The sequence below is a fragment of the Falco cherrug genome, chromosome 3 (assembly GCF_023634085.1).
Source record: "Falco cherrug isolate bFalChe1 chromosome 3, bFalChe1.pri, whole genome shotgun sequence".
Taxonomy (NCBI): domain Eukaryota; kingdom Metazoa; phylum Chordata; class Aves; order Falconiformes; family Falconidae; genus Falco; species Falco cherrug.
The window spans coordinates 104,727,220-104,751,979 of record NC_073699.1 but is presented as its reverse complement, the minus strand read 5'-3'; the positions used below and the strand labels follow the sequence as shown (position 1 = coordinate 104,751,979).

At 49.2% G+C, this 24,760-nt stretch overlaps 1 protein-coding gene across 15 annotated transcripts in view; it reads left to right on the top strand.

Annotated features, from left to right (window-relative positions):
* The window catches only part of LOC102046483 (E3 ubiquitin-protein ligase rnf213-alpha-like), a 44,228-nt gene that overhangs the window by 12,778 nt on the left and 6,690 nt on the right, over positions 1–24,760 (top strand). For all 15 annotated transcript variants that reach the window (XM_055703939.1, XM_055703937.1, XM_055703936.1 and 12 more), the window contains 36 exons: positions 243–374; positions 559–1,133; positions 1,479–1,644; positions 1,780–1,997; positions 2,687–2,824; positions 3,124–3,303; positions 5,536–7,006; positions 7,165–7,358; positions 7,531–7,686; positions 8,454–12,017; positions 12,317–12,450; positions 12,567–12,662; positions 13,089–13,204; positions 13,391–13,519; positions 14,106–14,170; positions 14,630–14,774; positions 15,220–15,361; positions 15,804–15,977; positions 16,349–16,482; positions 16,754–16,911; positions 17,186–17,389; positions 17,995–18,188; positions 18,707–18,827; positions 19,181–19,281; positions 19,756–19,929; positions 20,118–20,290; positions 20,374–20,470; positions 20,556–20,670; positions 20,902–21,085; positions 21,457–21,665; positions 21,867–21,968; positions 22,190–22,405; positions 23,195–23,276; positions 23,589–23,623; positions 24,277–24,371; positions 24,553–24,703. In XM_055703939.1, coding sequence (XP_055559914.1) covers positions 243–374; positions 559–1,133; positions 1,479–1,644; positions 1,780–1,997; positions 2,687–2,824; positions 3,124–3,303; positions 5,536–7,006; positions 7,165–7,358; positions 7,531–7,686; positions 8,454–12,017; positions 12,317–12,450; positions 12,567–12,662; positions 13,089–13,204; positions 13,391–13,519; positions 14,106–14,170; positions 14,630–14,774; positions 15,220–15,361; positions 15,804–15,977; positions 16,349–16,482; positions 16,754–16,911; positions 17,186–17,389; positions 17,995–18,188; positions 18,707–18,827; positions 19,181–19,281; positions 19,756–19,929; positions 20,118–20,290; positions 20,374–20,470; positions 20,556–20,670; positions 20,902–21,085; positions 21,457–21,665; positions 21,867–21,968; positions 22,190–22,405; positions 23,195–23,276; positions 23,589–23,623; positions 24,277–24,371; positions 24,553–24,703 — 10,340 coding nt within the window. The remainder of the gene's footprint in view (positions 1–242; positions 375–558; positions 1,134–1,478; positions 1,645–1,779; positions 1,998–2,686; positions 2,825–3,123; positions 3,304–5,535; positions 7,007–7,164; positions 7,359–7,530; positions 7,687–8,453; positions 12,018–12,316; positions 12,451–12,566; positions 12,663–13,088; positions 13,205–13,390; positions 13,520–14,105; positions 14,171–14,629; positions 14,775–15,219; positions 15,362–15,803; positions 15,978–16,348; positions 16,483–16,753; positions 16,912–17,185; positions 17,390–17,994; positions 18,189–18,706; positions 18,828–19,180; positions 19,282–19,755; positions 19,930–20,117; positions 20,291–20,373; positions 20,471–20,555; positions 20,671–20,901; positions 21,086–21,456; positions 21,666–21,866; positions 21,969–22,189; positions 22,406–23,194; positions 23,277–23,588; positions 23,624–24,276; positions 24,372–24,552; positions 24,704–24,760) is intronic.

Sequence of the window (24,760 nt, the reverse complement as noted above, 5' to 3'; positions counted from 1 at the left end):
ATGCCTTGCCTTCAAGACCATTGTGAAGTCCATCTCTGTTCTATCAAAACCCAGAGGGAAGAATTCCTCCAATTCTGCTCTGAGAGTAAACTGAAATACTAATTTTGTGGTTGGTTTTTTTTTGGTTTTTTGTTTGGGTTTTTTTTTTTTTTTTGGCAGGGGTTATGTTTTGTGCAGCTTTTTTTTCTTACCAAGAGGTTCTCCTTCATGTCTGGGGTCTTTTCTTTTTTTTTCCGCTCCAGATTCCTCTTTCTCTTGCTGTATAACAAAAGTGTTGGAGGTCAGGAAGCAGGAGTATGAGCAACTGGAACAGCAGAAGCAGCAAAGATGCTCCTTTCTCCAGCTGTGCTGTAGTATAGAAGGCGTAGTAAAAGGTACTGCTGAGGTTAACGGAGCTCCTTCCGTGGTTGATGAGTGGGGAGATGTCTCCAAAACCATAGAATCTCCCAGTGGGTGGGAAGGGAATGCAATCATGGGACCCGTTGACTTCAGGGCTCATCTGTGTTGGTGGAGAGAGATGTGACTTGAGCTCCTTCTTGTTGTTCCTACCTGGTTTAGTGGATAGAAGCACCGTGGAGAAAAGCGTCAGGGACAGTGAAAGTTTCAAGGATCAGATGGCGGTGAAGAAGTTCTCCATTGACGGCAAGAGCCAAACAGAATCACACGTCCTTGGCGATTATAGCGACATGATGCAAAAACTTCATGTTGTGGAGAGAAGCCAATGTTTCCGTAGGCTGTGGAAGATGAGAGCAGAGCAGAGCAAAGCCACAGGACCTGAAGATCGAGTTTTCTCCATAGAAGATGTTCAAGAAAAAATTTATAAGCCAGCTATCGCTGATTTTCAGAAAACCTACCTGTCCCTCAAAGACTTCTCCATCACCCTTGGGACCCTGCAAAGCCAGTTCGAGAAGCTGCTGGAACACAGGGATCAGCTCCTGGAGGAGTTCAAAATCATGGAGGACAGTGAAGGGCCAAGGCATGGAAAAGCTTACTGGATCACCGGTGCGGTGGAGAGGATTGAAAACTACCTGACCCTCTCCAAAGTGGTGAACACTGCCAAGATCATCGATGCTTTGAGACAGATGCTTCGGCTGGAGGGGGATTTCCAGATTCTCAGTGACCTGACGAAATATGTACGTAGGAGATGCGTTGGGCATCTGTGTTGGCTGCTCTTGGGAAAATCCATGTAGGCAGATCCATGTGGTAGCTTGTAATTAAATCCTATCAGATGTGGTTCCTTCCTCCTGGATTTGACTGGAACGGTAGGCTGAAGGAATTACTTCCAGCTGCCTCATGGAGGCCCACAGGGATGAATTAAAGAGCAGACTTGAGTCTGAGGCCAAGATCTCATCTGGTTTGGGGAGGATGAGGTAGAACCCAGCTGCTTTCCTTCTCTTCCCAACAGACACACGTTTTTTGTTTATTTATATATATATATATATATTTTTTTTTTTTTTTTTTTGGGGGGGGTGGTCCAGGAAGAGCAAGAATTCCAGAAGAAGCGGCTTGATTTTATGACCCCAGACTTAATGAACGTGAAAAAAAGTTTGAGTGACATTCCCCAGGGAGTCTTGGACTTTTTGAAGGCACTTCTGGAATGTGCAAGGAAAGGTTTTACCTCCTGGATCAAGACCATAATAAAAGGTGGGCTGGAAGGGAGGAAGTCATCAGATACAACAGAGGGAGACACTTAGTCCTTGTCCCTGCATCCAACAGAGCGTTACCTGGCTCGGAGCACAGAAATCCGACTGCCTTTCTTACTTTATTTTTTCTCCCCAGACAAGACAGAAATCCCTGTGTTTGTGGAGCTGGCATCGATTTCTGCAGGTGAAAACGACATGGATATCGACAGAGTGAGGTTCTTCCGTGATGCCATGGCTGCTTCTGCCCCCATTGTGTTGGACCTGAGTCCCACCGCTGGGTTTGACCAGTTCTTTGCAGCTCTGTCTTTCATCAAAGCAGCCATTGTGAAAGACAGCAAGCTTCCCAAGAAGCTGGTAAGTCTTTAAGTCCCGTGTCCAAAAGTCACCTGGACACTTGCTGTGAGGCTGAGTTGCTCACATGTAGGTGTCTGATGCCATGTCAGATGGTTTCCCCAGGACATCCATGTGGGCCTGGCAGGACCTGGGCAAAGGCTTTGCTCTTTTTGGAGTGCAGGCCTGGTGGAACATCTCAAATGACCTTACACACACATGTGGGCAACTGGAGGAGACCCAGCAGGTGGTGTGAATAGCAGGAAACGAGTTATGGAGTCTACGGTGTAGTTGAGGTTGGAAGGGACCTCTGGAGATTGCCTGGTCTAAATCCCCTGCTTGAAGTGGGGTCAGGGAGCAGGTAGCTCATGGCCATGTCTAATTGGGTTTTGAGCATCTCCAAAGCTGAAAGACTCCAGAACCTGCTTCAGCAGTTGATAGAAAGGCTTCATTTAACAGAATCCCTGGTGTTTGTGCTCCAGGGCTGTCACTGAGCCTTCCACTCTGCTCCCCACCACAACCAGAGCAGAGAACGAGCTTGACCACATGCCAACACTCTGGCAGGTTGGGATAGGTCCAGCTCTGGGGCTGTGTCTCCTCAGCAGGCATGGGAAACCCCATCCTCAAAAGAAATGGTCACAGAACCCCCACCTGCCTCAACTCTGGGCCATTCCAGCTGGTTATGGGGTTTCCCTTTGGTTCTTCTTTTGCAGAAAGATTCCTGTGACAACAGGGAATGGATACAGATGGTTCACGACTCTCATGGCTCCGTGGAGCGTTCTTCCATGTCTCAAGCCAGAAGCATCAACAGAAATGGGATTTTTACCATCTCGGCACCTCCAAAATTCAAGGTAAAGGGTCTCCAAGATGGTTTCTTGTCCAGCTGTATTTTCATAATGCTATGGGGAGAAAAGATCTTTCTTGAAATCAACCTCCGATGAGTGTGCCAAGTTGCCAATAGATCTCCAGGTGGGTTGCAAGTAGTGCCACCAATTTCCTCGTAAACCATGAGGATTATCAGTGGGAAACAGACTTTTCTTTCCTCCAAAGGAAGTGGTAAAAGACACGTAGAGTCCTGATGTGCAGCATCTCAACTCAAAGCTGTGTAAAAGGCCGTGTGGTGATGCTGATTGTCTTCTCTGCCTTCCAGGCTATGCTTGAGGACTGCATCTCATTGCGACTGCTGGATGACAGTGAGGAGACCACATCTCCACCAGATCAGAAGGCCAAGAAATACAGTTTGTCTCAGCTCACGGAGCTCCAGAACAAGCTTATGTTGATTGCCACCAAGGTTGAGCAGGGCAGAGAGGAGGCAAACCGTTTCTTGGAGGTAAGTCACAGCGCAGCACCAACATCTGCCTGAAAAATGGTGGCTATTGGGCTTGGGATTTTGCTGGAATTATTTCCAGGAGACTCATCCATGACCTGCAGTGCCAGCCCTTCAGGAGCAGAGGTGTTGCTCTAGGATGGTGCCCCCTTCCCAAGCTACAGGATGAGATCTGCTTCCCTCAGCATTGTTCCTCACTTGTGGTGCCCAACAGCCCATCCAAGACTTCATACTTCTCTGTGGAGGGACTATAGAATGGTTTGGGTTGTAAAGGACCTTTGAAGACCGTCTGGTCCACCCCCCAGCATCGTGGACAGGGACACCTTCCACTAGACCAGGTTGCTCAAAGGTCTCCCCTCAGCCTCCTTTTCTCTGGGCTGAACACCCCCAGTTCCCTCACCTGCTCCTTATCAGACTTGTGCTCCAGACCCTTCACCAGCTCCGTTGCCCATCTCTGGACACGCTCTAGCACCTCAGTGTCTTTCTTGCAGTGAGTGGCCCAAAACTGAACACTAGATCTGAGGTGCGGCCCCACCAGTGCCGAGCACAGGGGGGGACAATCATTGCCTTAGTCCTGCTGGTCACGCTATTCCTGATAAAAGCCAGGATGCTGTTGTCCTTCTTGGCCACCTGGGCACACTGCCAGCTCATATTCTTGTGCTAGGCACCTTGGAGCTGGGTGCAATGCTCCCTGTGGGATCTCACCAGAGCGCAGTAGAATCCCATGTGCATTCAGGTTCTTCAGGTGGTCTGGTACCTGGTCTCCTGTGACGGGAGGGACTTCACTTCCCCAGTCTCTGCTGTGGGGTTCAGGGGCTTGAGAGATGTGGGAAATGGAAAACTGAGGCAAAAGATGGAGTATCTTGGTCTCCTCCATGTTCGTTGACACCAGCTCTCCTGTCTTATTTACCAGGGAGTACGTTTTCTTTTTATAACTTCCTCTTCCGTCCAACGTACCTGTAGATGTCCTTCTTATTCTTTACTTCCCTTGCCAAACTCAGCCCCAGTTATGCCCCAGATTCCCTGATCCCATCACTACACATTCAGGCAGTAGCCCTATATTGTTCCCAGGATAAGTGTCCGTGCTTCCACTGCCCGTGCGTTTCGTTCTTATACTTTAGTTTGATCAGAAGGTTCCTGGTCTCCTGCCTTCCTTGGCTCGTTTTGTACACGTGGCAATCAAGACCTCTTGCTCTCTAAGAAAAATGTCCTTAAAGAGCTGCCAGCTCCGTTCAGCTCCTTCACCCCTGAGGGCAGTGTCCCAGGTGGTCCCGTCCACTAATTATTTAAACAACTGCAAGTTTGCTCTCCTAAAATTCAGCACACTGACTCTCCTCTTCTCCTAGCCCATATCCCTCAAGACTGAGAACCTCACCATGGCATGGTCACTGCAGCCCAGGCTGCTGCCAGTCTCAACGTCTCTAATCAGTTCCTCCATGTTGGTGACCAACAGGTCTAGTAACACATCTCTGGCCAGGCTGTTAAATGGATTGAAGAATTATCTTTGACTCTCTCTAAGAGTCTCCTGGACTGCTTACAGCTTGTTGTGATGCTTTTCAAGCAGATACCAGGGGGACTGAAGTCCCCCAGCAGGATCGGGGCCTGTAAGCACCATGCTTCTCATAGCTGAAGTAAGAAGGCTTCATGAACATGCTCCTCTTGATCAGGCATCCTCTAGTAAGCACCAACTAGGAGGTTTCCTTTCTTGGCTTGGCTGCTGATTTTTACCCAAAAGCTCCCAAACCTGTCCATTTTAGAGGAGCACGCCCTAATGCCCTTGAGACATTTCATGGGTGTTTCCCTGTAAGCCTCTAATACACTGGCCGCCCCTGTCTCTCCTCTGCTGCTTGAAGCTCCATCCTCTTCCCTAAGTCTAGTCCAAAGCTCTGTCAAATTCTGGCCCAGCGTGTTGGTGAAGACCCAGTCGTCCCAGTTGTCAGGTGTATCCCATCACTTCCCAACAGACCAGGCTTCGCAAGGCTCCACCGGGCTTCTCAAGGGTAGATCCATGATTGCAGAAGCCCAAACCTTGAGCATGGCACCAGCCATCTGGCCAAATGGTCCAGTCCCTTCATCATCTTCCCTCCCCAGTATGTCCACGTCTGTCTTGTACTGGGGAGCCTACAGCTGTACAGACCTCGGGAGGGAAGTGTGATCTGGGCCGTGTTTGGAAGCTGTTGAGGACACGCTGAATTACGTGATCCATTTCCCTGTTGTGTCTTTGGCACATTACAGATACTGGAAAGAGTTCGAACAGTTGGAAAGTTGTACCTGGAGCTTCTCAGCATTGGCAACATCCTCTTCATCGACTGGAAGGCTGACATCTACTGCAATGCCCAGCAACGCGTGAAACTATACACCGAATTTGGAATTGCTGGGATCCTTGTTCAGAGCACAAGACCCCTCCTGGAGGAGCTGGACAGTCTCTCTAAAGCAATGGAGCATTGCCTGGCAGAGTGGAAGAAGTACCTGGATACTCAAAGGAACACCTACTATCACCTCAACCTGTTCACTGCACACCAGCTCTTCTATTTATGCAGCCAGCTGGCCAGAGTCCAGAAAGGCATTCTAGAACCGCAGGTGCTCATCATGCTTTCTGTCATCAAGCACAACATCAACGAAGAAGATATCAAAAAAGCTCTGGAGGATGCGCTGATGACTCCTCAGGACTCCGTGAATACGTCACCAGGCAGTGAGGACTCGGTTACCTGGCACGACTACATCATCCGTTTCCCCCAGCTCATCAAAAGCTTGGCCGAATCAGGCTATAACGAGTCGGTGGCGAAGGCAGCTTTGCAGAGCTGCCTGTCCAACTCACCCATCACAGAGCAGATGCTCATGGATTTCGCCTTCGAGCAGGGTGACAACGATGAGTTGGTGGAAGAGCTCAGCAAGCTGTACGAGGAGACAAGAGAAACCTTCCTGCAGACCAGAAGGAAATTTAAAACCACCAGCAGCGATGCTGACCAGGTTTCCTTCAGCACCCTGGCACATGATGAGTTGGCCACCTCCTTTGAGAGTTTGCCGTCTATTTACGACAAAGTGAATCTTCTCTGGGATGCCTACTGTAAGAAATTTGCTGGCCTGGTGTCAGATAAATACATAGGCTTGGATGTTTTCGGGGAGACCCTGAAGCGCTTAGCTGCTCTAGAAAGCACACGCATCAAGAGAAGTTTACCTGTAGGCTACGAAGCGGGGAAACCGCTTCTTGTCATGTGCAAGGAAGAAGAAATGTTACCCCACATGTTATTCATCTACCGAAACACCAAGAAGGCACCTCTCCCATCGTACGATGAGGTCCTGGTGTGCACACCAGACACGGAGGAGGAAGAGGTGGAGCTGCTTGTCAGAAGAGCTCTTTCCCCAGGTTGCCAAGATGAAAAGATCTACTGCTTGCTGGGTGCTGATAAATTAGTTTATAAAGTTTCCAAACAACTTGAGTCCCACTTCTTCCGCCTGGTGCAATCTTCCAGCATCCCCAACTACAGATTCATCATCTTCTGCAACGCCAAAGCTCACAACTCCTATGTTATCACAGCCTTTGATGCCTACAAGGTGGCTTTCCCTTGCTACACCAACGCAGAAATCCAGACCTACCTGAAGATGCATCTCAAAGTGCCGAGCGGGACAGCCCCTGTTGCCCAAGCCTTTGAAGAACCCTATCAGCAGAATGTGAAGTTTGTCTTTTCGGAGCGAGCGGGAATGGGTAAGTTTTTTGGGGGAGTTTTATTCTGAGTGGTACCTCAAATCAAGGAGGCAAGGTGGTGCACTGTGCAAAATTCTGGGGAAAGATACTCCTTGTTCTGGGTTGCGTGCAAGTGTAGAAGGGTTGATTGATTCACAGTCGTCTCTTCCACTCCCTAGGGAAATCTCTCTTTGTGGACAACACCATCCAGAAGGTCCGCGCCCAGCTAGGTGGCACGCTACCACTGTGTAAAACCATTAGGCTGATGGAGTCTGAGATTGATTTCCAGTTCTTTGTGGAGGAACTTATTTCTGTCAAGGAATCTGTGACTGAAAATCAGCCCACCATCTTCCACATCGATGTGTTTCCAGTGGTGAGTGCCTGGATCTTAAATTGGACAAGAAGAGGTGGTCAAACACAGAAGACCCTGCATTCAGGGAGGGAGAGAAGGAGGCAAAAACCCAAATCCAACCCAATCGGAGCAGCAAGCGCATTTGGGCAGGCTTCTACACCGATTTTAATTTGGTTTTATTTCGCCCTGCCAGGTATCGAAGGGTCTCTACCGGCTGCTGATTGATCTGTGCATCCTGCGGCACATCCAGAGTCCTGATGGCTTGGTCTGGAAGTGCAAGCCATCTCATCTTTACTTGATCGAGTACCTGGAAAAAGGAAGAGGTGTTAGCAGTACGAGGAAGCAAGAGGTATTTGGGGGTCCTGCGCTCGGGCTGGGCGAACCGTTAATGTTGAGCATAAGCACACCTGCCAAACTCCTGATATCTCTGATATCTGATTAAAAAGCTGATATCTCCACCGGAGCGATGCATTATTTTAGAATCTCTCTCCAGTGGGGCAACGTCTCACCAAAATAGGAGCAACCAGGCCAAAAATGTCTCTGCTCAAAGTGAAATATCAGGCCCTGCACTGAGTTTTGTGGGGAAGAGGGAGCCTTTTCATCCCAATTTTTCTGTAACTTGAACCTCATAGACGCTTTTAAAGCCAATTTGCCCCGAGCCACGCTTTAGTTACTGAAGGTGAAACACACCACAGATTCACTCGTGGCTGAGCATCAATCTGTGGTTCCTCACCATACCTTGAATACAGGCTGAGTTCAGGTTCCTCCATCTCCAAAAGGATTTAGAGGAACAGAAGAAAGCGTAGAAGAAGGTAACAAGATCACCCGACCCAAGACAGGATGCTGGGCAAGAGAGACCTTAGTGATTATAGGGATTTCAATCCACGTGAAGGCTTGGAGAAATCTTGGCATTTCTACATTTTTTCCCCAGTTTGCTGAACCATTTGTGACCAGAGGAAAATAATTAAAAAAGGGGTTTTGGTGATGTGGGGAAATAAAAAAGAGGGGGATTTTGGTGATGTGGGGAAATAAAAAAGAGGGAGGTTTTGGTGATGCAGGTAAATGTGGGAGGCTGGAGAATGGTCCTCACAGTGATTTGTGTCCTCTTGCTTTTAGATATCCATTGAAATGGAAGAAAATTTCCTGGAGATTTTTCCTACTGTGGAGTGTGTATCAGTGCTGCAGGTACTCAGCTCGCTGGGAGCTCCCAGTTCTGCCCCTCCTGAGGAACTGAGGGAGGAACAGTTTGACCGGGACAAGCTAAAGACTGAAGTTTTCCAAAGGTCCTACCAATATCTCAGCAGATACAAGAAAAAGCAAAACCTTGATAATTTCACTTTTGTCCCTGGAAAGGTCGAGGGGACAGAGAAAGAATGCCTGGAGTGCTTGATGGAGTTCTGTGGGAGAAACAACCCCTCCTGGACCGAGCTTAGCAACTTCACGCACTTCTTGAACTTCCAGCTAAGAAAGTGTGAGAAATCAGTCTTCTGCAGTCCAGTGGTCGGAGGGGAGTTCTGTGGTTTCAAAACATTCGTCATCAAGTTCATGATCGCCATGTCCAAGGACTTTGCCATGCCTTCCCTCAACATGTCCGATGAAAGCGTGCCAAGGCAGGAGTGGAAGGAGATGGACAGTGTTTTGAGAAAGTACCAGCTAAGACGCAAGTGGGAACAAGAATCTCACCCTTACATAGTCTTCCACGCTGATGATCATTCCATGGAGTTTTTGGGTTTCCATATCAATGGGAACTTTGACGCTATTGATGCTTATTCCCAGAGTGTTTTGGAGAAGGCAGTTATAAGCAAGAATTTATACATGACCTTGGCCCTCCAAAATGTTCCTTTCAATAAGAAATTTGAAAACCTATCCAGAACCGAGCAGTTGGAGGCCCTCTGCAGAGTCTTTGGTGTGAAATACAAGGAAGATCCAGATGCTTCGTACCAGTTGACCCTGGACAACACCATGAAGATGTTGGCTATTCACCTGCGGTTCCAGTGCGGCATCCCTGTGATCATCATGGGTGAAACAGGTTGTGGGAAGACAAAGCTGGTGCAGTTCATGTGCAACCTGCAAAGGGCTGGCAGGAAAGTTCAGAACATGATGGTGGTGCGTGTTCATGGTGGCACTACCTCCAAGAACATCCAAGAGAAGGTAAGGCAGGCCATGGAGCTGGCACTCACCAATGAAAAAGAGCACAATGTAGACACGGTGCTCTTTTTCGATGAAGCCAACACCTCAGAGGCCATCTTTGCCATCAAAGAAGTGCTGTGTGACCGCAGCGTCAATGGAATGCGGATTTCCACGGACCGCTTAAAAGTGGTGGCTGCTTGCAACCCTTACAAAAGACACACCGAAGACACCATTGAGAAACTGGAGAAAGCTGGCTTGGGATACCGAGTCCGGAGTGAAGACACTCCAGAGAAGCTGGGTTACATTCCTTTGCGGCAGTTGGTGTATCGTGTGCAGCCCCTTTCTCCCAGTTTATTGCCTCTGGTCTGGGATTTTGGGGAGCTGAATGAGAAGACGCAAAGCCTGTACATCAGGGAGATTGTGAAGTCCACCGTGGAGACCATCACCACCGTGAAAAACCTGGATGTCTTCACCAATGTCATTTCAGCCTCCCAGAAGTTCCTGAGAGAGAGGAAGGATGAATGCAGAGTTGCCAGCCTCCGGGATATAGACCGCTGCATGAAAATAGTGCTCTGGTTTTACAACTTGAGAGACCTGCTTTTCCACCAGATTGATAAGAAGAGGCAGCGTGAGGAGGAAGAAAAGCCAGTCTTAAACGATGCGCAAAGGGTTTTGGCCCTTTCGGTAGGTGTTTGCTATTATGTGTCCCTGGAGAACCGCCAAGAGTACCTGAGGGAGGTTGCAAAATGCTTCTCAGTCCCTGCGTCCTGGCTACAGCAAGAGCTCGAGTTGTGCCAAGAGGTATTTCTTGATAACCTCTCTATTCCTAAGGCAACAGCCTGCAACAACGCTCTCAGGGAGAACATCTTCATGATGGTTGTCTGCATGGACCTCCGGGTGCCACTCTTTTTGGTTGGGAAGCCAGGAAGCTCCAAATCACTTTCCAAAGCCATTGCTGTCGATGCCATGCAAGGCACGCTGTCCCGAAGCCCGTTGTTCAAAAGATGCAAAGAGGTCCAGCTGGTCTCCTTCCAGTGCAGCCCCCATTCAAAACCAGAAGGCATCATCTCCACTTTCCGACAATGTGGTCAGTTCCAGAAGGGCAAGAACCTGAATGAGTTTGCGTCCGTGGTCCTTCTGGATGAGATCGGTCTTGCTGAAGACTCGCCTGATATGCCGTTGAAGGCGCTGCATCCTCTTCTGGAAGATGGATGCGTTGATGATGAGAATCCTGAGCCTTACAAGAAAGTTGGCTTTGTGGGCATCTCCAACTGGGCCTTGGACCCTGCCAAGATGAACAGGGGCCTCCTCGTCTTTCGGACTGAACCTAGCAAGGAAGAGCTGGTGAACACTGCCAAAGGCATCTGTGCTGACCAACCCCACCTCGAAAGGATCGAGCATTTGTTCCCCATTCTGGCAAACTTCTACTGCAACGTGCTGAAGACACAGGAAACCGAGTTCTTTGGGCTTCGCGACTTCTACAGCTTGATCAAAATGATTGTGTCTTACACGCAGAACACAAAGCGCAGTTCTCAAGAGGAGCTCCTTGTAAAGGCCATTCAGAGAAACTTCGGAGGCTCCAGAGATATCCACCCTCTGGAAATCTTCCGTAACTGCACCAGCGAGGTACGTCTTACCAAAAAGATGGAAACCAGCTGCATCCGTCTGCTGGAGGAAAACATACACAAGCAGCAAGTGGGATTCATGTCTCGTTACCTCCTGCTGCTGACGACCAACAATGCCGCCTTTCAGATCATCCAGATGACGCGGCTTATAGATGTCAGCAACTGTGACATTATATTTGGCTCTGGTTTCCCACGGGACCAAGATTATTCCCAGGTGTGCCGTTCCGTGAACAGGGTGAAAATTTGCATGGAAATAGGCAGGCCCGTTGTCCTCCTCAACATACAGAACCTTTATGAGAGCCTTTACGATGCCCTCAATCAATGCTTTGTCAGTCTAGGGGACAATTACTACGTTGACTTGGGCCTCGGCACTCATAGGGTGAAGAGCCGTGTGAAGGAGGAATTCCGGCTGATTGTTATAGAGGAGGAGAAAGTGGTCTACACACAGTTCCCTCCGCCTCTGCTGAGCCGTCTGGAGAAGCATTGCTTGGACATGAACACCATCCTCAACTGGGGACAGCAAAACCTGAAGCAGGACCTGGAGAAATGGGCCGAGCAGTTTGTCTACATGGAGAACCCGGATTCTTTCAGCACCTGGTCCCACACACTCGCACCCAAAGAGCATGATGTCTTCATTGGCTTCAGCGATGACACGTCTGCCGCCATTGTGCTGGAGAGCTCCCAGAACATCAACTGTGAAAGCTGTGAACAATACAGACAGCTGGTCTTACCCATTGCCACAAGAAAGCTGGTGGAGTGCGCCACTCCTGACTCCATCCTGCGCCTTAAGTACACTGATCTGGAGGACGCTAAGCAGATTCAGGACCTGTATTTCTTCGAGCAGAAGCACAACAGCCTGGACAACCTCTTGCAAGAGGTGATGGAGCAGCAGAAGAAAGAGAGCACCGCCAGGCCGTGCCTGCAGGTACTCATGCTGGACTGTAAAGCACCCAAGGGTGCTGTTTGTTTTCCAAGGGACCATGGTGGTCCCATGGTCTTGGTTAGACTGATGTCCATCCTCTTTGCCTCTGTGGTCATCTGCAGCCAGGGTAGACTCTGCCTCTCCTCGGGAGGCAGATGGGATCTGCTCAGCTCTGGCTTGGGCTGAGATACTCAAGGCACCTTCCAGTTGCCTGTAGATAAGCACCAATGGAGATGCCCTGGAGAATCCCACCCCTTTGAGGTAGCAGGACCAACCTCTTTTGGTTTTCCTTTTTACCACAGGTTTCTACCCATGCCAGGCTGCTAAACCAGAAGGATTTAGAAGTGCTGAGGAAGACGCTCAACCTCTCAGATAAAATCCACTGCCTCTTCCTAGGCCAATTTGACACTGAACATGCTTTCCGCCAGGACCTCAGGTGGGCTTTGATATTTCTTTAACCTCGCAGGTGATTTCCACTTCTTACAGTGCTTCGAAGTGGGGTGGGATGAGACCTTTCTAGGAGAATGCATTAAAGAGGTAGTTTCATTGTAGGAAAATCTTCAAAGAGACACAAGAAGTGACATTGCTCCTCGTTCAGTTTCATTTTGACGAGCCGCAGAGCAGCAAAAGACTCCTGGCCTGTGCCAAGTAAGCATCCTTCCTTCTTCCTCCATCCTTTGTCCTCCTCCATCCTTCATCCTTTGTCGTCTTTTCCCCGTCCTCCTTCCCCTCTCCTCCTTTCTCCTTTCTTCCAGGCACAACAGACTACTCAGAAACCTGTGCTGCCTTCTGGCTGTTTTTTCCCCTCCTCTAAGACTTGAACTGGGCTGTGCTCTGGCCTCTGTTGTCTCATTTGCCCCTGTGGCTCTAGCAGGTTTCACCAGCGATGGCCAGAAAGAATGTCATCTTTGGGTGGCATCCACCCAGGAAAGCAGGTTCAGATGGCTGCAGCCTTTGGTAGGGAGATTAACCCCTGGAAGAGCTCATAGAGGGAGGAGAAGCAGTCGTTGCTTGGAGAGATGGGTTGAACTAGTCTGGAATTAACCATCTCTGACATTCTGGTGGTGCTTCCAGGTACTGCATCACAGACGAGCGAAGGAGGGCGGACAGCCCCCATCTGTTTCATGTTGTGCTGATCACTAAAGTCCCCCGGGTCATGGGAGGGTGCAGCTACCTGGCTTTTGACAGCGGTAAGGTTACTGTCACTGCTTTGGGTCGGGAAAAAGGTGGGAGGGGAAGATGAAGACATGTGAAGTGGTGGATCTTCCATCTCTTGCTGTCTTCCTGCCCTGGTTGACTGGTAAATCTGAGCAGCCAAGCTCACTGGTTTCTCCAAAATAGAGCAGATGGACTTATCCATCCTCTTGCCCCTCCAGGTGAGTGGAAGTCCGTCCACTTGGATGACCTGATGCCTTCAGAGAACTTCAAGGCCAATCTTGGCCAGCTCTCCAAAAGGACCATTGCAGAGATTTTCATGCACAGCTCCCAGCAACATCTCTCAACAGGTAACAAGTCGCTCACTGTAAACCCACCATCTCCCTACTGCTGTCCTTTCCAGAAACCCACTGCCCCATCTTCTGATGTCTCACCTGTGGATAAAAACACACCTGGATCTAGCAGATCCCAAGCTGTGGGTCCCAGGAGCACTTGCTGCTTCTTAGGTCTTCATGGCAATGCAGCTTTTGCCTCTTAACGGGCCCACTGTGATGTTGGAGCAGCAGTTAATGACGGCAAAGTAGCTGTGCTGCTGGAGACTTCTGTATGGAGTCAACAAATGCTTGTTGACGCCCTCATTCTTAGACTAGATGGTTGGGCAAGTGGGGCAGAAATGGTTTGGTCCATCGTTGTAAGCCAACCCCAGGCAGCATCTTGAATCCGTGTTCTTGCTTAGAGGTATCCAGCCAACTGCTGCCCAAGCCTGAGGGTCTCGTGTCATCCAGAAACTGATACCAAGCAGCTGGGTGGCTTCCACCCCAGTGCTGCTTTATTTCTTCCTGTTGATTGTCAAGGCACTCCTGCTGCCTCCTGTGGAAGGAAGTGTCTCTTGTTGGGGTTTTGACAGCTGAGTCACATGGTTGATTGTGATTTCAGGTTCTCTGGAGGATTCTGCTGCCCCAGGAAGCCTCACCGACTCAGATCTTTACTCAGAGGAAAATGTATGATTTTTTCCCCTTTTTTTCCCCCCTCCTCATTTTATGGCACATGTCATTGTACAAGAACTGGCTTGGGTATCAACGGACATTTTGGGATCTGATTTTGAAGGTCTTTGCTTGGGCTGGTATCCTGTCAGAGGAAAGAATAGCCACGGGTGTCCCTGGGTCACGTTGTGAGGTTGAAGTGGGGTGGCGGTCTCCCAGCCCTGCTGTGAGCAACCAGTGCAAGACCAGAAGCCTTCTGTCACTGTCAACAAAACAATGTCCCTTGCCAGGGACATCCGCAGCCCTTTGTGCCCCGGGGACTGACTTAACCAGCGTTTGTTGGGACAGTGGGATGGGTACAGACCTTGGGGCCCACTGTGCTAAATTCTGGAGAGGATGGTGTCCCAGGACAAGTGTCCCCAGGCAAATGAGAGCAAAGTAGTGCGGAGCAACCAACTGACCTCTGGTCTTTTCCAGTCACAATTCCTCAATGTGGACATGATGATCAAAGGGAGCATCCAGAAGGCTGTGATTCAGCTGGAGGACAAGAACGACAACAACAAGCGTCCAACAAAGAGAATCAAGATCCTTCACAACTTGCTTTTCCACACTCAGAGTAGTGGTACGTGAGCAGAGAGAACTAGAAGCGACTTCTTCCTACAACAGGCACATTGTAAGCTGTGTGGCTGAAGAAGACGACAAATAGGTTAAGAGCCAGTTCTGGTGTCCCTCAAAGCCACTGTGGGTGGAGAAGCACCCAGAAGACAGAGGGCGATGTTGTGTGGGGCCTCCTCCACCTCCCTGCAGCATCCCTCATGGGCACAATCAGAATCTGTACTAAACCACAAAGCATTGCTGCAGACCTTGGTAGATAATCCCAGAGAGATGTCACTTGGCCAGTGGAAGTTGGTTTCTGCATAGGACTGGGAAAAAAGTATATTAAGTTGTGTGATTTTTTTTTTTTGAGTGGAAAACTGGCGACCAAAATCCTTTGCAGGTTTTTGCTGGAGTCTCCTACTTGGAGATGAGCACCAGATGGGTTTTAACCAGCGCTGTTTTGTGATTAGTTTCCAGGCATTTTATGACCATCCTGAAGAGAAGAATTTGTTGTCTCCTAGAAGAACGAGACAAACTGATGCAAGAACCAAGGGAATGGATTTTCCGCAGGGCACTCTCGACCGAATTCATCCTGGAAGACACATCGTTCAGGTAGTGCTGGCTGTGGGCCACTTCCCTAATATCAAGTAATTCTGTCCCTAAAACCACTCTGCATAAAGTATGGGCACCTTGCTTAAAGACGTGACCACCAAGAAGTGTCTAAAAAAGTGTTGGGGTTTTTTTTAGCAACCAAGAACAAAGTAGGTGCTTGCTGAAAGCTCATGCTCTCAAAAGCAAAAAAAATTAATTAAGGGCAGCGCTAATTTTGAGGAAGCTTCTTTTGGAAGGGCTTTCCTGGAAGCCGACAACATTGGTTGACTGTGGGATAGATAAGGATGGTTAACATCAAGCCTGGACACCCACACTTGGTGTTTTCAGAAGTGGTTGGGTTATTTTGGTTGACTTGTGGGTCTTCAAGACCAGTACTGTCCCCTGGGTTTCTTGGTGGGAGGCAGGGGAGAAATGCCATGAGACGTGTAATTTCCCTTTCCAGACAAGCGCTCTGGACATACCTGGAAGACACCGTGGTGAATGTCTTTGCCCAAATTCTCGCTGTGGTGGATGCAAACAACAACCTGGATCATCTCTCTCAAGGCTCTCCACTTGCAGAACTGTGGCTCCAGATGTTCCAAGAAGAAAAATTCCTAAAAATTAAATACACCAGAAAGTAAGAGACAGGGTGTAAATGTACAGGGGGTGGTTTTCCTTAGGAGAGTGAATGCCGGTGTTCATAGTGAAGCAGTAGCTCATGCTTGAAGTGCAGATGTTGATAACCTAGCCATGGAAGGTCTTGGGTGTCAAGCCACTGGCACCAAAACTTCCCTGTTTTTTTAAGCTGTTGGCAAAATTGGTTCTTTCCTTGCTCTTGCCCAGTTTTCCCTGACTTTCCTCCCAAATTTCTCCCAGTTTTTGGACTCCTTTAAAGTGAAAACATGTCAGTAGGTGTTGGGAACTTCTCTGAGGTGGCCCATCTCTGGACCTCTTTTGCACTGTCCGTTGCACAATTTAATGCTTCTGTCTGCACTGTTTGAATTCAAGGGTGGCGGATGCTAAGATTTCCGTGTTATCAATGAGTAAAGACCCCAACACGTCCCTCTCCTGCCAGTTCCCATTCAGCTGGGTTTTGAAAGCCTACCTGGACGACATATGGGAGAAGGTCTATCATAGGAAAGGTAACATCAGACTTTCCAGGGGAAATGTTAACCCAACAAAGCTGCCAAAAAATCCGTGTCCTTAGTAGGAGGAACTGTGAGGGCTGTATTCCTCACTCAGATGACCCAGAACTGTGTTGTGCATTTCTTCCATGTTATATCTCCTCTTCCAATGGAGGCATTGTGCCTCTTCACCCGTGGCTTTGCAGTTGGCCGTGTGTCCACCTTGGTGTTAATGAGGAGCTCCCACTATCCACTAAGTGGCCATAAATCTCTTCGGTCTCCCTTCTAGGTCAGCCCAAGAAGCCAACGATGGAAGTGGCCGAGTTCTACCAATCTTTCATCAAGAAAGTCTTGATGCTGGATCATAGTAACCTAGAAATGGTACACTATTACACCAACGACTTTCTCAGGATGACATTTCCTGGACAACACCCCTCTGTCTATGAGGTGAGTAGGGCTGGGTAGAGCACCATCTTCAACTGGCATTGACCTTGGCCCTAGTCTTACCCTTATGGCCAAGTCTGATGTTTTGATAAGCCCTCCCTTGCGCTGTTTTCTGGCTACTCCTCAACTGTCACGAACATTTTGTCTTCATTCCACCTTGAAAACTAATTTTGATGAGGAAACTTCCTATGGGATACAACAGCAATGCTGAGCATCCCACCTTAGTCCCCTTGCTGTTCACTTTGAGCAGAAATAACACCTTTTATTTTACTTGCAGATTCTCTCAAAAGTTTTCCTAGCCAGCGCAGAACAGCTCTGCCTCCCTGTGGTCAGGAAGGAGATGAGCTTTTCCCTAATTTGGCTTCACATGGAATATTTCTATCTCCGAGATGATTATCAGCTCTTTGTTGACATAGTAAGAAGCAATGACACTGTCATAAGTGAGCTGCAGGCAATGTATGAGAAGAACCCCCCAGAAATGGTGAGCAAAGAGCGGTGTTTGCTCTCTAATCCTTCTCCCACCACATTTGAACGTGATGGTCTTCACAACTTCCATCATTTAATTCCATACTCTGTAAACAGTAAGACATCCTCGTGTTTGTGTCACTCTGGGTATCATGTTGAAGTCCCCTTGGGCACTTTGACCCTAGAAGTGGGTGCGAATTTTTGTGTCACCTTTCAGTGGTGGGCTCCAGCTCCTTAGCTTGGCGTGTCCGTGTGGGGGCGTCCACATCCCTCCCAAGTTTCTTACTGTTTAGAGCAGCAAGATAAAAGTTTTTAGAGACCCCCCCATGGTGACTCTAAGATCCTTCTGAGCAGCAAGATGAAGTTTTTAGAGAACCCCCCATGGTGACTCTAAGATCCTTCCTTCTCCAAGGCATGGTCAGGCTCATTAAAGCCCTTCCTGGTTTACAAATGCTAGAACTTCACCCGCAAAAGTCCATTTCTTTCTAACTTAGCCCTGTCAACAACTCCAAAAGCTATACCACCCATCTAGTCATGTGATATCCCTTCCCTCTGTGCCACCCATGAGCAAGGCTAGTTCTTTACCTAGACTCTTCTCTCTCTTTGTGAACACCATTTCAGTTTGTCACTCTTGATGCCTTGAACATTCTTCTGAAGAAAGTGCAACCCTCTGAAAAAGGACTTTTGCCCTTTGATGCCTGCATAGCGTGGCTCAAAAGCGTCAAGTCCATTAAGCCCTGGGTGGAGTGGATCAGCCTGGACAATTACCAGCTTCAGTTCTACCAGAAGAAGAAGGAACTCCTAGAGTCTGTGTTGTAAGTTCGGTCCCTCTCTGTTGACAGTAGTGCAAGCAAACTTCTTGACGTCTGAACGTCAGGTGAACTGAAGCTGCTCTCCTCTTGGGGAGCTCAAGCCACAAGTCCTCCAACTGTTCACTCCTTCCTGGTCCTTCCTCATTATCACAAACACGGTGGCAAAGTGGCTCCAGAAAAAAATGGTGGATGTTTCACCACGATCAAATTTAGTTCTGGTGGAATTTCTCCTTGAATGCTTGATGGTGCCAAAACGCTTTCCCGAGTGGGACAAGTAGGTCTCTCCAGAGACTACACCCAGAGCTGGGCTGGCAGTTTCTGTTTGACCCAAGGATCATTGAAACAAGCAGCACAGACAGAACTATTCCTATATATTTTTCCTTCTAATGCTATCTCAGAAGGTGTTGTACCCTCAAGTGACCACAGGCTACCTGGGATGAGTCACAGAAATACTGGTGGGAAGGGACCTCAGGGGGTCTTCTGGTCCAACCTTTGGGGGGGTGTGTGTGTGTGTTTTACAGGCATCGCTGGACCTGCACCAACATTGTCTACATGTTGATTGACCACTTGCTACACAACGAGACACAAATAGACGAGAAACTCCTGAGGCTTGTGGTGAAGCAGTTCATCTTCCTCTGGAATGTAGGTGTCTCCTGGGGCAGCTCATGGCTGTGAAGCTTGGGAAGGCTCTTCTCTTGCAGGACACCTCTGCTCCCAGCTGTAGGGAGGGCTCTGTGGGGAAAGGCTGGAAACACCATCCAAGAGACAAACACTATTGGGATTCAGAATCCAAAATGAGGATTCAGAATCAAAGAAAGACTTCCTTGAGAATTTAAAGGATTGATCTGGGTTGTTGACCTTCAAGGTCCAGGCAGAGACACCTATACATAGATCTGCCCCTGTGTCCCTGAAGCATTGATGTCCCATAATGTATGTCCTGTGTGTACTGGAGAGATGTTTGTGCTGAACTTGCGCTGTGCATTTGTCTCTTGCAGCGCCTCTACACAACTCCAGGATTTGAGCCTGAGAACACTTTTGATTTGGTGACTAAGGTGCTGAAGAAATGCAACGAGAATGCTGATGTTGTGTATCTGGTGTAAGTCTGAGCTGAAAAAAAGTTAACTTTGGGCTCCTTCTCCGTCAATGCCATGTTTGTGAAGGGTGGGGGGAATATGTCAGCACTAGGAGTGAACCCCTGTGGGCCAAAGGGAGGCCATGTTGATGAAGACAAGGGGTGAGAGCCTGCCTTGGAGCTGATGAATCATCTTTGGAGGAACTTCTCTTAGGTGTGGTGCCAAAGAAACCAGCTCCCCTGAGCACCCAGGCTCTCCATCCCCTTCTTCCAGCCATCCTCACCAAGATAGGATGGTCCTCAGGTAGCTTAGAAGCTGCTGGTTCTTGAAGCGGTGGTGGGTCACCCTGGTCCTGTACTCAACAGTGAGACTAGATAAAATTGCCCACCCAGCTTCAACACCACCTCAGAGTGTACATTAGGTTGGAGTCAACCTGTGCCCCTCCTCAAATCCGGCAGCGGTGTTGACCTGCCTCTTCGTTTGGTGATGTCCCTCAGGAAGGGTGTGAAGGAATGCAAGAGCTGCCTTGGGGAGATCACTGACCCAGCAGAGCTGCCCTGCAGCCACATCTTCTGCACTCGCTGCATCCTGGAGTGGGAGAACAAGCAGTGTAAGATCTGCAAGAATGAATTCTCGGAGGATTACACACCCACGGCTTCAGAAGCCACGAGGTATCCCAATGCTGGCAAAAACCTGCCTATCTCAAGTGTCTTCATGTTAATTATTGAGATAGAAGTTGCTGGTGCCTGAACAAATGGCCACCTCATCTCCCTGGTTTGGGTCCTGGGCTCTGCAGAGGGAGGAATATTGTTTCTGTCCTTGGTTGGAGGTTGACCACAAGTTTTCTTCTTCCCTCCAGGGAAGCTGTTGCCTGTCACAACAAATTCAGGAGGAAATGCAATTCTTTCTTTGTTGAGTTTATCACCATGTACTTTTTGGGAGACAGAGAAGCACCGTCTGCCAAAATCATTCAGCGACTGATCCAGTTTGTGGCTTGCAAACCTAACCCTGATCATCAGGCGGGGAAAAGGGGTAAAAGAGCTTGATTCCAATCGACGCTGGCCTGACCTCATCCTCTTGGAAGTCAAATAATGGGTGTCATCCTTCCTTCCTAGTGTACAAGCCAAAAAGCGAGTTGTCGCCCTTTGAAGAGTGCATGGACACCAGTCCTACCATCCAGTCCTCCCTCCTGAAGCTGATGCTGCGATGCGGGTCAGCCCCAGGGTTGCTCCCAAACCCCATCGCTGAACCCGTTGGCTACGTGGATGCTGATGTTCTGTGTCCTTTTCTACCCTAGGTTCGACAATGTCAAGGTTCACTTAGAGGAATACCTGTCCCAGATGGAGGAAAAGATAATGTCCAACGAAAGTAACAGGGAGCATTTCTACTTCATGGTGGTGCACTGTCTGGAGGTGAGTACCTGTTGGGATGCACCGGGAATCCCAACAAACACCGTAACTCGGAGCTACCACCCCAGCTAAAACCTATTAATCACATTAATTACCCCTCCTCTACATCTTTTTATGGATGAGGAGCCAAAGGAGGAGCTCACATTAAAGACGAGGAGAAGGCACAGGGGAGGAGAAGGAGCTGCTCGGTTATAATCCACCTTCAGACTCTTAAAAATTGTCTCTCTCGAGCAGGATTTTATGTATCCTTCTTCTCAAGAAGATGTCAGCCGGCTTGCCGAAAACTGCCTCTCCACCGCGGACCTATCTGCTTTCTGCAAGCCTGAGGTCTCAAGAATCAACACCCTGCAGTTCATTGCCCAGATCCGGCTCTCCATCAGCCACGTGGCCACCTTGCTCAGTAGACAGCTGCTTTCTGGTGAGTTCTTTTTCTTAGCATAGCGTGAGACCTGTGCCTACCACTGAGGAAGTCTAGAACAAGCCCCAGAAAGGACTAGCCCCAGATGTTTTTGCTGTACAATTACTGTTTTGATGAAAACTGGAGTTTCTTTGGACAAACTTTCCAGCTCTTCAGTCCCCAGACTCATTGTGTTCTCCAAGTATTTCCCCAAGGATTAAGGGACCCCCTGTACGTTGGCTTGAAGCCATGTTTCAACCTGTGAGGAGAAGATCCTACTGCAACCTAGATCCTACTGCATCCAAAACTGCCGTGGCGGCCACGTGGGTGAAGGACACGTGTGATGTGCCACCACACTGGGGACTGGGCATAACAACAAACCTCCTTTCCAGCTGCATATCCCAACGTGCCTGCGGCCGAGGGCAGTAAGAAAGAGCAAGACCTGGTGAATGCAATGAAGAACATGGTTGCGAAGTCTCCGACTCCATGGCCTCAGGTGTTCCTCATCAGAAATCTCTGTGACCTCTACGGACTCACCTCTATGTGGAAGATCCTCAAGGTGGAGAAGTGGATTTTACCCCGAGGGGTAGAAAATTTGCAGGTGGGTTGTTTCTTGAGAGCCTTGTTTCAAAGCAGAGCTGAGGTGGGTGGGATTTGCCAAGCTCGATCCCTATAATATTGACTTATGGGGATCCCTTCCAGCTGAGGAGAGCGACAGGCCCTCATAGGGTGCAGTCAACCTGTTCTTTGTGCACTTCCACGCTTGCTTCTCAGGATAACAATGTGCATCTGCGTTTTTCAGGATAGAAGTGCCTGGTTGAATATACCACTGATGTTTTCGGTGCTGGACAAAGCACAAAACCAGCTAAAAAGGAAAGACGCCACAGAAACCCAGAGCTTGATAGTGAGTATCTGTCGTGTCTCTATCAGGAGGTTTCCACAGTTTTTGGTCTGGAACCGATGGTTGGTCTGGAACCTCCCAGGAACAGGAGGTTTTCATCTGTGTTGATGGACAGCAGACTTCGCACGAACACTGAACCTCAGTGGTGAAGCCAGAAAACCCCTTGCAGGGGGGTTGCCATGCTGGTTGCCTTCACTCATGTCTGTTTTGTTCAACTTTTGTAGTCTGTCATGAGACGAATGGAGAGCATCCTCCAGTTGACACCCACCCCAGATGAGCTGCTGGAAGACAAACTGAAGAAGATCATGGATGCTTTGGGTAACAGTGAAGACCCAAGCCTGCTGGAGGTGGTCTTTCACACCGGGCTCACTCTGGCCTTGTTCCCAAACCAAATCACTCAGCTCCTCAAGAACATCTGCTTCAAGCCTGCTGTGGTGAAAGTGAGTTGCAAGACTGAGGTGCACAACTGTCTCCACCTCACTGTTCTGGCATGTGTCCTGGCAGGCAGGCTTTGTTTTGGTCAAAGCTTGTTGCTTTGTAGATTGTTGTTCCTCTTCCTTCTCGTTCCTTGGGTTGAAAAGTAACTGTGACCATCCATCCTGGTCTACCTCCAATGTGGAGAAGATGTATGGCCTATGGGAGATGCCTGTCTCTTTACTGACTCAAGGAAGCTGAGGGCATGGCAGAGCTTCTTTGACAGAGATTAGGTGGTTTGAAGCCCAGCCCAAGCGTCCTCCTTCTGCCAAAGGTCTTCCATCACTCAGGTGACAGTGGAGATGCTCATTCCTGAGCGAGGCTTCCCTTCAGGCCTGTCCACGCGCAAGTTGCTCCTGTTATTTGAGAGCTGCAGGAAGCAAACAGGACATTGTGTTTCTTTTCTTGGAAGCAAAGGCAACAGCCACCTCTGGATCATCTCCCTTCCCATCAAGACCATGTTTGGCCTATGGTGTATTCAGTTCCAGAATCCAAACTCATAAATAATTGGGACTTTTGGGGACTTTGCTCATGTCTGGTCACTCCAGCCTCATGTCTCTCTGTCTGATGTACCTTGCTCCCCCACTTGTCTCCCATTCCCTTACCACAAGTTTCTCCCTGATGACAGTGGCCGTGTAGGAGGACCCTTCCTCCCCACCGCTTGCTTTAAAAGCAGAATTGTTCCTCAGACAAGTGAAGCGAGCTAGGAGGATGGTTACCCCACACTTCACTTTCCTTTGTGTTTCTTTTCCAAGGGGTCCTACCTTCCCACCATGCCTGGAGACCTGCTTTTTGATGTGAAGAACTGGAAAATTGGATCAACAGATAAGATGTGGCGTAAGTATTGGGCAAATCTCACTGCTCCTGTGCATGCAGGGCAACTGATTGAGATCAGCCACGGTTTGGAGGGAAGGGATTAAAGACTCCTGAAGGCCGTCACTGTCCTCCTGTTGAGTCCTTCGTGGTCTCCACCTGGAGATCCAGCATTGGCTCCCTTTATGACAAGCTCTGTGAGAGGCACGTGGTGGGGCTGGATGCCAGGAGGCAGGTGACCAGCCTGTCATCCTCTTGGTGAGCTTCTGGCCATGTTCCCATCATGAAGGTTGTTGTGGGAGGTAACAGACTAACTGTATCCCCTTTCACATGTAGGTTGTCAGTGCGGCTCATACTGGATTGTCACTAATGTAAGTGTCTCCTCCTGGCTGGTTGTCTTTGCAGCTCTGTCTTCTTGAATTTCTCACTGCATCTCTGCTGTCTCCATGAGAAAAGCCAGGCTTGGGATGAGCTTCTTAGGTCTTCTTCTGACTCCCAGAGCTTCCCATCCCCTTTGCACCATCTTGGAGCACACTTTGGCCTCTTGGCTGGCTGTTTCTACTGGGTGGTCACTATAGATGCTCCTTCTGCTGCCCTGCTCTCCTTCTAATGTGCACTCCAATGTCACCTCTGTGTCAAGTGGTCCTTTAGCTGCAAGAGCAGCTGCAAGGCTCAGAAGCCAGGTGGGTTGTCCTCCAAGCCAGGTGGGCTCTTCTCCCAGGCTAAATGGAGCTGGGACTCATGTCCCCATGGAAGCAGTGGAGGGAAGTGGGTGCTTCCAGGTCTTGGTTCCTCTTGTCCCCAAATTGATGCCTGGACTTGTCCTGCTGGCTGTAGGAAGAACCTGGTTCTTCTGGAGATGTTTGCTCATAGGCACACATCTCCTCCCGCCTCTTGTTAAGCTGTTGCAATGACCCCATGTAGAAAGCCAGGTAGAGGACGTGGAAACTCCCTTTGGTGCCTTCAGCACCCAGCTGGGCTTCCAGACTTGTCTCTCACTCCATGCTCACGTATTCGAATGCAGTGTGGCCTTCCCATGGAACGGAAGAAATGTACGTGTGGTGCCATTGTCGGGGGAACTAACCACAGACCTGAGGCAGGCTTCACGGAGAATGTCATGTAAGTCAACCCTCCTGGCTCCGCAGCCCCAGAGGGCTTCACCCGTCCACCCAACCCTCCTGCAGAGCCACAGGCACAGGGAAAATTCCATGGCTGGCCAAAGCAAAGGTCTCTGCACCCTGTGGTCCCGCTGTGGGCCCTAGCAAAAGACATGGCGGGTAATTGCCTTTTCTGAACGCAGCACCACAGATAAAACAGAGAAAGGGTACATCCTGGAGAGCCCTCTGGTACGGAGGAATGACTCAGAGAGGTGCCTATCGCCTGCCTGCGTCAGTCTTGCGAGAGCTCTGCTTCATTCATCCCTCTTGCTGGGGGTCTACATTGACCAACAGGTAAGCGACCACTGTGCTGTGAGAAGCGTTCAGCCTAGCTTGTCAGGAGACCTCGAG